Raw genomic sequence first — 11,511 nt, 5'->3', positions numbered from 1 at the left:
ATATATAACTTAATAAGCTTCACTCTTTGTTCGTCTTACAGATTTCATTCATATTTTTACATTCATACTTGGGGGCTAAGCAAGATCAGAAAAATGTGCATAATTTACTCTGTCTCAAAAAAAAAAAAATATCATTTGAGACTTGGGCTATATACAAGTTCTTCATAGGCTGGTACTTGATTGCAATGTAAACAGTGAGTATAACACAGTCTTACATAGTAACAAAGACGGAACTTAGTCTCATTTCAAAGAAGGCACAACAAGAAGCATAGTTTTTATCTTTCTGTACAAAGAAACACAAGATTACTACCATATACATACAAAACAGCAAACATATCATTCATCATTTCTTTATCTCGTAACAACTAAAAAAAAATGGTTGCCATTCTTTTGTTATTTAAAAAGTATTTATAGACATCTTTGAAGAAAGAAAAGAAGAGAAACTACTGAAGATGTTCTATTCAGCAGGACTTTTTTTTCCCCATTACTCATGTTCTCCTTATTGCAAAAATACTTTGGAGTCTGCAATTTCATGAAGTTGTGCGGCCTAAATCTTCATAGTCATTCCATGAGAGTACGTCAGACTACATATAACATTCTGGTCTACCGGACAAAGAAACCAAGTTGTGCCACATTCAAAAGTTTTGTGTATTTTCAGTAGAAGTACATAGACTTCTGAATGTTGTGCTTATTGCATGATCAGCTTTGCCACGTACTGTAAAAGAATATTGCTTTCCAGTCTACTCTACATTTTATGCGTGCTCACTGAAGAGAAAGTAAAGTGGAGATGATGTATCATGAACAGTTGTCTTGCATGGTAAATAGCTATCAAATGAGCTGAGCTGATTTAAGTTCTTTTCAAACACATAAACAGTGTTTCTCTCATCTTCAGAGAAGACAACTGAAAATACTAGATTGATTTACATACAATGAGTACATATTACAATATGACATAAGCATTATCATTTGATACTTTTTACCTACTATAGGGCAATTCCGCGGTTAGTAACGTTACATTTGAACAAATTTAGATATTTGTTTTTACCACTAAATTACCATTTATTCACTTCAAGTCAAAATTATGTCAAAAACATGTTCATCCTTTCCAGGTTTATGATACAGAAAAGAATGATCACAATCCAAGAAATATTAGAATTGCTATAGCAACTTAAAGGGCTGGTTAGTAACGTTACGAAAAAAGGACATGACAAAAAAATCAATGTCTTGTAACAAAAAGTGTGCAAAAATTCAAGTTACTTCAAACAAAGTGTTTAATTAATTTTATTTATTTCATCATGACAAATGTTCATGCAAATTTTTTTAGCAGTTCGACCAATAATTTTTTAGCTAGACCCCCAAAAGCATGGTTAGTAACGTTACGGTTAGTAACGTTACATTTGTCCGGAGTAATTCCGCAGGTCATTTCACCCTTTTGTAATTGACAAAATGTCACATGACTTCCGGAGTATTTAAATGTATTCATCTTTTACCCTATAGCAAAACTTTGAGGAAAAAATTTCAAAGGAACCCACTGTAATTTGCATTTAAGTGAATTTCAGCGTCCCCAGTCCCACATGTACATTTTAAATGATGGTTTTAGATCTCACAAAATCAATGAATACGAAAAATAAAATCTACTGAATTTGAAAGACCCTAATGATTGGTGAACATCCATGGCATTAGTTGATACCTAGATTAAAGGGTATGATAAAGAGGCACATTTCTTTTATCCATGTCATGTCCACCTAACTGCGGAATTGCCCTATAACTTAATTTGCCTTATTCGAAATTTCACAAAAACAAAATGTCAGCAAATGGGGCATCTGAGCTGACCTACAATAAAGCATAGCATTAGATTGCGAGAACTCCCGTAAATCTACAGACAATAATTTACGAACACTGTAATGGTACAATTAAGGCAATTGAACTGTGAAGGCTTTACGTCAGTCGTTCCAGTTATTTACAACCAAGACTCACACAGCAGAAAGAGAAGGAGCTCTTATGGCCACCGTTCCATTCACATGTGCGACTCTCTGTAGACATGGGTGAAGAAGTTATACTTGTCCCCGCAGTTCTTGCCACAGTGGTGGCACTGGAATGGATGCTCCTGGCCGTGCAGACCCATGTGCAGAGTGTGCATGACAAAGTCCGTGAAGTAGATGCCGCAATGCTTGCAGCTGGAAAGGAGCCGCCCCGACTTCTCCATGCAGCTGACGCAGGACTGGGAACTGGTGGGCTCAGCGTCATCGTTGCCGCCGTCGACTGTTGCCTCCTTGGAGGGCTCCGAACCCGTCATGCTGCTGATGTGGCTGGGCGGACGATCGTCCACATCTGCATCCCGGGCATTGTTCTGCGTCTGGAAAGAGTGGTTGATGCGGTTGGTCGGGCTCGACGCCGAGGTGGTTGCACGCATCTTGCGAGTGGCCGCACTTGGCTGTTCATCCGCGTCCACAATTTCTTGGTTTGACAAGAGTCCAGGTACCCCTCGTGAAGAGTCCCTATCCTCATCAGATGCAGCATCATCAAGTTTTTCCATCTTGAGAGGAGGTCCCGACTCGCCCGAAACTTCCTGGATACTACGCTTCTCAGAAGACGAGGTGGGCGTTGCCGGAACAGAGCCCAACGTTGCTTCCTGCGGATGCTGCTTGATGAAGTGATCTTGGAGCTGTGAGGGAAGCTGGAAGAAAGCATTGCAGAGGATGCACTGGAAATTCTCCAGACTGCTGCTGGTCTGCAGCTTGTGGGTAGGCCAGTGACTAATAAGGCTGCGAACCAGGGAGAAGGCCTTGCCACACAGTCCACACTTGAAGTACTTGGCCCCGTCGGGGTCAGGTGGGGGTCCAGGCACTCCATGGACACGTGTTATATGCTGCTTAAGTCCAGAGCTATGAGTGAAAGCACGTTTACAGATACTACAAGCATGTTTGCGCACTTTGTTGAGATGCCTATCTTTCATGTGGATCTTGACATCTTCTTTCTCCGTGCAGCGGATCGGGCACATTGGGCATTGCCAGGTCCCTTTCTCTGACTGTTTTATTTCGATGTCTGCTTCGTCAGTCGTGCCATCATCGGCAAACATGGTCGGACTGGATGCGGCAATATCCCCGTAATATTGGCCGTTATTATCTCTGGTGTACATGGCCTCCTCTAAAACATGCGGCTCCAGTGCGTCATCATCTGGAGTCACCTCTACAATCTCCTGCTCGTGATCATGGTTCATCACGTGGTCAGCAAGGTCCAACTTTTCCAGACAAGTGAAAGAGCACATGGGACAGCGGAGCAGAGTCTCCTCTTGCATGCCACCTGCGCAATTCTTCATGTGCATGTCGTACTGCTTCTTGTAGAAGAAGCTCTTGCCACAGTGATCGCAGGTGTTCCAGTGCTTGGTCAGGTCGTCGTCCGTTGGGTGCACGCGCTTCTTGTGGTTCCAGCAGCTTCCTTTCGACGAGAACGACTGATCGCACTTGTCGCACTGGTAGCGATACTGAAGGGCCGACGTGACGGGATTAGAGAGGCGTTCCGTGTCACCCTGATTGTCATTTTCCTCCACATTCTTATTCTTGCTTGAGAGAACACGACAGATTCGCTCCAGGGGAGATTTGGTGTTGCCAGCCATTTGAATGGACTTTCACGAGACTTTCCATGCACGTGCAGGGGGAGCAAGCACCACAGTTCTCTGCTACTCGTCACCCGTTTGCCATGAACTCTTCCCTTATCTCCCTATGCTTCCTATGGTGGTTCCCTTTAATACGGCCTGTAAGTAAAACGCAAAAACAAAGGGAAATGATGGTAGACTGCATTACGGAATAAGAAATTCTGTTTGAAGAGTTAACAGACCACTCCTGTCATAACAAATTCCTTGGGACCAGCAGTTTTCTTTCTTGTTAAAAAAAAAAAAAAATCATTATGGCTGAACAGTAGAGTATATAAAGGATAGTTATACAGATGAAAATTTGGAGACCTGAATTGTTATTTTGTTCTGACAAGAATTTCGTTATAACAATGTTCGTTATAACAGGAGTGTACTGTATTTCTAATGATGCAGATGTGACATTTTTTTTGCTTTCTTCATAAACATAGGTATCTTTTAACACACCCAGGAAACCAGAGATATTCTTATTAGTGCTTTGCCACGCTGCTAAATATTAATATCATGCACATAATTCAAGCACGAGAGTCAAATACTGGTTTCTGTAGGTCTGTAGGTGATGGTCATGAGAGCTGCTGAAAGACAAGTTCAACTACTGTATGATATAACTTCCCTGTTGCGCGCTTTGACGGTCATTCACTTGTAAATACCTCTTTCAAGGGCCTAACAAACAATTGCAGTGTGCATTGTATTATCAATTCTTTACCTTATACAGGTTTCTTTCTACAAACAATACACACAGGTACTAAAGGTACCTTTTCAGTAACTCTGCATTCAGCAACCCTGCAGACAATTCCGGCCAAATCTGATCAGAGTGCATTTTCACAGAAGTTATGATAAAGGATAATTTCGTACATGGGGCCCACCCCGAGTGGAACTGCCACCCTGTCTATCTTTCCCCTGTATAACAATGCAATATAGTAGTGGTGTCCCATATGATCAGCATGATCTGCCATCTACCACCTTCATAATCTACCATCAGTGATTTGGAACCGTAGGACACTGCTGGTCAAAATGTAGGACTTTTAAAATCAACATACATTTTACTAAGCAAATTAACAATGTAACACTGGGAGGGGCTACAAGAGAATTGGTTGTCAAGGCCTTTTAAAACCGAGTTTAGTACATACATGTATCACATATTCATCAACAGTCTTGTTAATCACTGGCTGTGGGCACTAAGATGTCCAACAGGAGATCTTGTTCATTTTACTTCAATTTTATGGTTTATGGTAGTTTATTTATCACAGTACAAAGGCTGAATTTTATTGACTATACATAATGACCAAAAGAAGGACCATACATTAATACAAAGACAGAAAAAAAAAATATCTATAGATTACATTAGTTCAAATTAAATATTTATGTGTACAGAATAACTGCAAGGTCTGTTTAAAAATACTAAATGCTGAACTACATGTATAGGTTTGTACAAACACCTAAACTGTATATCATTTTATCAATACCTACATTTTGGAAAATGAATATTTGTAACATTGTAAATTATTGATTTAAGGTTAAAATTAGGTAAACAAGGTGTACATATAGGGCCCTACCTGGAAATATATTGCTTGATAACTCTACTTATGAATTAAAACTAAAAATATCATACTGTGAATTTATGACAGCTAGATTTCCTATCATGTAATTTAGTTCTTGACCATGTCATATACCTAGAACTAGTTTCCTATGCCTGCTCAGTGCCATGTACCGTATCAGCTCTTTTTGTATAGACTACTGTCACTTGTTTTCCCTTTTTTCCCCCTCTTTTTTGCATACAATGTGTGGCAAAATCATGAAATCTGCCCCATTGCAGTATGCGTGCACCAGTGTGTGAACAAGCAAGGTTAGGTTAACAGGGTTAGGGTTAGGTTAGGATTGTATTTATGGTTTAATTGGCCATTAAATTAGTCGAGTCAAGGGACATTATTAGGAAGTCCTTCCAAGAATAAAATGTTGAAGAAAAAAGGAAAATGGGAAAGAAGCAAGAAACATGCTATGCTGTGGAAATCGGCCCTGCCGCTGTGTCGCGTAAACATTGTTTGGTGGGGTCGCATTCACATGTATTATACTGTGGATGAAAGCCCCACCACTGTGCTTAAAGGGAAGGTAAACCCAAAGAACAATGTGGATTGAGTGAAAGCAGCAACATTAGTAGAACATATCAGTGAAAGTTTGAGGAAAATCGGACAATCGATGTGAAAGTTATGAATTTTTTAAGTTTTGGTGTAGGTACCGCTGGGTGAGGAGACTACTAGAGGATATGACGTATGAGTGGACAACAATACAAAGAAAATATAAAGGAAATTCAACAAATATTCACTTTTCTACAATCATGAAAGAGCAATGGACCAACCGCTTTCATAAAGCAGGGGGAATAATTGCTACCCTTAACATATGTCAATATCAAGTTGATGGAATTTGTAATTTTCATGAAAAATGGATTTTTGCAGAATTTTCTTTATATTTTCTTGGTATTGTTGTCCACTCATACGTCATAACCTCTAGTAGTCTCCTCACCCAGCGGTTCCAACATCAAAACTTTAAAAATTCATAACTTTTGCATCGATTGTCCGATTTTCCTCAAACTTTCACTGATGTGTTCTACTAATGTTGCTGCTTTCACTCAATCCACATTGCTCTTGGGGTTTATCTTCCCTTTAAAGGACAAGTTCACCTTCATATACATAAGGATTGAGTGAATACAGCAATACTAGTAGTGGAACACATCAGTGAGAGTTTGGGGGAAATCCGACAATTCGTTCCAAAGTTAGGCATCTTTTAAGTTTCTGAGCAGTCCCTCCTGGATGAGAAGACTACTACAGTCTATGATGTCACATGCGTACAACGATGTAAGGAAAATAAAAAGAGAATTTCACAAAACTTTACTTTTTGAATAAAGTGCACATTTCTTCGACTTGTTACAGACGTATATTCCCCCTGCCTTCTGAAAGAGAGAAGTCGAATGTTCTTTTGTGATGCGAGAAAAGTGAAAATATGTTTAATTTTCTTCACTCTTTCATTATATCGTTGTACACATGTGACATTACAAGCTATAGATTCTAGTAGTCTTCTCATCCAGCCATGACTGAGCAGAAAGTTAAAAAATTCATAACTTTTGTAATGCCATGGATTGTCCGATTTTCCTCAAACACTCACTGATGTGTTCTACTAATATTGCTGCATTCAATCAACCCACATGTCTATGAAGGTGAACTTGTCCTTTTAAGTTTACCGTCATCAAACGTCACACACAACACAGTGCCAGAGGGGCTGAATTCACGAGCAGGAACCCTAGAAAGCCGCAGTATTATTAGTACAGCGCACGCAGTGCAGTGGTGGGGCCTATTTCACGAGTATGCCCAATGTGTAACTTTGTACAAAAATAGACAGAATAGACAGATGGTGTATTGAGGGATTCCCCAGTCAGGGAAATCACTTTGTCATCGATTAAACTGCCGAGTGCTGCTGCCATCATGCCAGTTAACAGAGAAGTCCATCCTAATCAAATATCCATTTCCTAACAATTGATTCTCAGATCACACTGCCACTGTCAATTTACACGTCAAATAGGACGAACATTAAAGCTACGAGTGTTCAGCAAGAACTAGAAGGTGGAAACGATTAGACAGTAGCATTCAACGATAGCCAAACAAGTTCCCATATCAACGCTGATCTGAACTGAACGTCACTAGCAAAGCAGCGTCTTTTACTACGTATGGGACCACACAATTGCTCCCATTCTATGCACTCCCAACACGCAGGAAGAACACGAATGCGAATAGCTTCCCGACCTTAAACGACACTTACAGCATTTTCAATGGATTTTTTTAAATCTAACATACAGGTAAGATATAGGATAAGATGATACAACTAAACCTGAACAGAATACATGCAAGAAAAAAGGAATTTCGCCACGTTCTTCCTTACCTGAATTCACGGACAGCAGGAACACTAAGCAAATTACATCGATTTTCCTCATCAAAATCCCAATGCGCGTGCGCAAAGCGACTTCGACATCGGCGTCGTCGACGCACCGAGTGGCGCGACTGCAAGGTGGAGGTGACACGTGATCCACATTGCACGCAAGGGCGCATTCTGGCTCTGGACTACGGCTGCTGCCATTGTTATTCTTTGCGAGTTGGCAGAGCGCTACCGAGAGAGAACGCTGGGAAATCGGCGAGTGATCAATCTTGAAGCAGCCGCCTTTTCCGACTGCTCGCTGCGCAATCTCACTTTTTGAATGACAGCATGTCTAGTTAAAATACGAAGTATAGTATGAACATGATGAATATGTATCAGGCCTGAGCTGAAGCATTGAGCTACTACGGCTGACTTGTGCTCGTAGACCCCTTGGCAAGTATAAAGAGGCCTAAGTGAGAGGTTTAAAAAATGATAATAAAAATGAAAAATTACCCAGCACACCGAGGCCTATGAAGGTCATCATGATGATAAAATCAAAACTTGTTACACACATGCTTCACAGGCAACGGTATTTTGGTATAGGACCATGGAGCTATAACCCACATCCAACTGGACCCCATGGAAGACCAGCTTAGTGTACTATATGTAGCTGAATATGGGCTATCCAGCCATCTTCACAGATGGAAAATGAACAACAACAACAACAACAACAACAACCCATGATAGGACCTAGTGTATTTCATGAACGGATTTCAGTTCATTTCAAATGTTTCGCAAAATATTTGCATGTTTTAACAACAACATTCAAATATGTAAGATGGCTATACACCAAAATGGAATGGTAATTCGGGAATTGAAAGCTAACAGTATTTCAAGTTGCAAATTCATTGATGATATAACAACCCATCAAAATCTTGCGTACCGAGTATAGGGCCCTAAACTTTATAGATTAGTTTGACACCATAACGCAATTCAACATTTTTAATTCATTCATTCATTCATTCATTCATTCATTCATTCATTCATTCATTCATTCATTTATCAGTCATTCACTCTTTTCAATTTCAATCAGAAACAAATAAACAGATAAATATTTTACAGAAATTGAATAGGTAAATTACATCACAATGCATAAGTTTACAGAATATTGTAAGTATAGGCCCTATACATACTTCAGAAACACTGGGAGGAATACCAAAAGCAGTGCTTGTATAGGGTGTATTCCCCCACACGTAATAAGTGTATAACAAAATGTGATTGCTACGTAGGCCTATTGATGTATACCCACATAAGAAGCGGATTCTATTGGAATTACAAAAGAAACTAAGATACGGAAACCTTTTTAAACCCGTAAACAGACACTCTGCAGGATCAGGGAGGTGTGAGAAGAGACTTTTCCCACCTCCCTGCTCTGATGGAAAAAAATCCCTTCACCGAGTCGCTGTCTTGCATGCAGTAATTAAGAGAAGGGTGAGAAAGAGAAAGAGAGAGGGAGATAAATATACGTGGTGTGAAGATAAAAAGATGAGAAGATTCAACACGAGTGCTAACGTACATGCATGGTTGGAGCCACTCAGCAGTATTGCTTGATGATGAATTGGTTTGTCGTCAGAAATTGTTTCATCGCCATCTGTGGGATCATTTCGAAACCGTCTAACGGTTGATCAAAGTGGCTAGTTATTTTCGTCAAATTTTCTATGTGCTTGTAAATATCTGTAAATAAATTGTACCATAATGTAAATAGCACAGTCTGCAAGAATCTTCAGTCTATTGAAGGAGGCAGACTTAATCAGAAGAAGAAGACTATATATTATTTTATGTATATTTCTGCACGCCGTTAAAAATATATTTTAATGACAACCTATACACTTAAAGCTTGGCTGATGAGACTTGCTGCATGATTATCAACACTAAAATGCATTTTAAACTGTATGGATTCAAATTGATGTGAAAACATTAAGAATAGGCCTATGTCATGGGTAGACCTATGTATAAAGGTGGATGGAATACCTTGTTTTAATACTAGTAGTGTATGTTTTCAGCTGGAAAGTATTGACTCACCGGAAAGCATCCGTCCTATACCCTTCTCTACATCTCTGCCACCTCTTTACATACACACACGCGCGCGCGCGCAATTATATAGGACCTGAGATGAATCTTTTGATATTATTCCCCGTAAAGTCTACAGGAAATGATGTAATTCACAGTACCTCTCAATGTCGAGTGCATGATGTGAGAGATCTCTGTAGTTTTTGTTACAGATATTTTGAAAAAAACATTTGCACGCTACACAGTCATGATTATGATTATATAATGAAATGGAATGGCAATTGTAAGCTATAAACAGTATACTTTGCAAGTTTATTGATGATTTAACAACATCATAAAAAACTTGGAGTACAAATTATTGACCCGTCTGATAACAATTCCTCATCTTATGCTCACCTTCACAATCACCGTGACAAGAATTAAGGATGTTTAATGACAACGCAACACTTGCCTGCTGGATGAGCCTTGTTGCACGATTATTATTATGCATTCAAACTGCAGGATTCCAATTAATGTAAATGGCATCGAGTACATCGTGGAAGATGGATGGATACAGCTTGTTGCTTTATGCTTCCAGATGGAACAATTTCATATGATTAAATTGAAAGCGTATATTATAAAAAACGTATACAAGAATAGTAACCTTAACTTCAGACCTCTATATACACACACACACACACACACACACTCACACACCTGCCATGATTTCGCCAAGGCCACACAGTATTGTATACAGACAATTATCTTTGCCGCCACTTATGACCCGAGATCTCAAGGTATTACAATGTATTCAGTCTCCCCTATACTTTCCGTGATTATCGACACTGATGTGCAAAATTTCAAAGCTCACTCAGTCCGTTCTCTTTCCATTTATATAAGATCTGTTGATAAGTTACTTGGTAGGCCTATAATCATTATACAATTCAATTCTTTCTTTTCGCAATAATGATGTACGTACCATACAATGTAGGTCCTATTATGCATAAACCGTATTCGCAGGATAATAGTATTAACCCCATTGAGGTTTTCATTTTTTGTTTTAATTGTCAGCTGAGAAGTGTCAGCGGAAAATGTGGAAGAGCTCTATTTTCTTTTTCTTGTTTCTTGCTTGTCAGCCGATTTGGGGAGAGAAGTGGCGTCAGAAAATGGGACTTTTTTTCTTTTTGCTCATCATGACCGAAACTATGGCAACCCCCTCCCCTTAGCAAAAGCTAAATCCGCCCCTGGACATACTAGTTTCCATTTTTTTTTTTTTTTTGTCGAGTTTCCCAATACCGTCGTTTCTCCACAAAAAGATATCCACAGTACATTCTTTCTGCAAGTATGGGGCCTACCGTTTTTTTCAAACACAGTGGAGGTAGACGTTTACAGTCGACTGTCTCGATGTCTTTTCTGGTCTTATTCTCAGTTCTGTACTACTTGTTGGTAACAGCTTACACGATTCAGAGGCGTATCCAGGAGGGGGCGCACCAGGGCGCATGCGTACCCCTATATTTATTTTTGTTTTACCCCCCCCCCCCCTTTCCGGAATTCCTGGATCCGCCCCTGTAATTTATCTGTGATATACAGATATTATAGGCCTATACATAGACAATATTGTTCTATTGAGGTTTTGAAATTGAAGATTGATGGGATTGAGAAGATATATGAAAAAAATCATGAACCACTGTTATATTTCTTGTTTCTTCTCAAGTGAATGAGGGGGGGGGGGAGGGAGAGGGAGAGGGGAGAAGGAGAGAGCTAGGTCACGAGGCTGGTTGGTATAACATACTTATATAGTAGTCAAACACTTTCCCACTTCCGCAATTGGTGTAGAAGGGAGGAGAGTCTCTTTCCACATTCCGTGACAAAAAAAAAAAGGAAAAGAAAAAGAAAGGTCTGATTTTGAT

General features: G+C 39.7%; 1 protein-coding gene across 1 annotated transcript; it reads right to left on the bottom strand.

Annotated features, from left to right (window-relative positions):
- Nucleotides 1-1,519: 1,519 nt before the first annotated feature.
- LOC140230836 (uncharacterized) lies at nucleotides 1,520-7,759 on the bottom strand. The gene is made up of 2 exons (XM_072310978.1): nucleotides 7,580-7,759; nucleotides 1,520-3,754 (listed from the first exon to the last, which is right to left on the bottom strand). The coding sequence occupies exon 2, from the start codon at nucleotides 3,614-3,616 to the stop codon at nucleotides 2,018-2,020; it is 1,599 nt and encodes a 532-aa protein (XP_072167079.1). The 5' UTR covers nucleotides 3,617-3,754; nucleotides 7,580-7,759; the 3' UTR covers nucleotides 1,520-2,017.
- Between the last annotated feature and the right edge of the window lie 3,752 nt (nucleotides 7,760-11,511).

The sequence above is a fragment of the Diadema setosum genome, chromosome 7 (assembly GCF_964275005.1).
Source record: "Diadema setosum chromosome 7, eeDiaSeto1, whole genome shotgun sequence".
Taxonomy (NCBI): Eukaryota; Metazoa; Echinodermata; class Echinoidea; order Diadematoida; family Diadematidae; genus Diadema; species Diadema setosum.
Note: the sequence above shows the minus strand (reverse complement) of the source record. Positions and strands in the feature narration are given on the sequence as shown.

Excerpts from the sequence above, each read along its gene's own strand:
- LOC140230836 (XM_072310978.1), bottom strand. The coding sequence starts at position 3,616 with ATGGCTGGCAACACCAAATCTCCCCTGGAGCGAATCTGTCGTGTTCTC.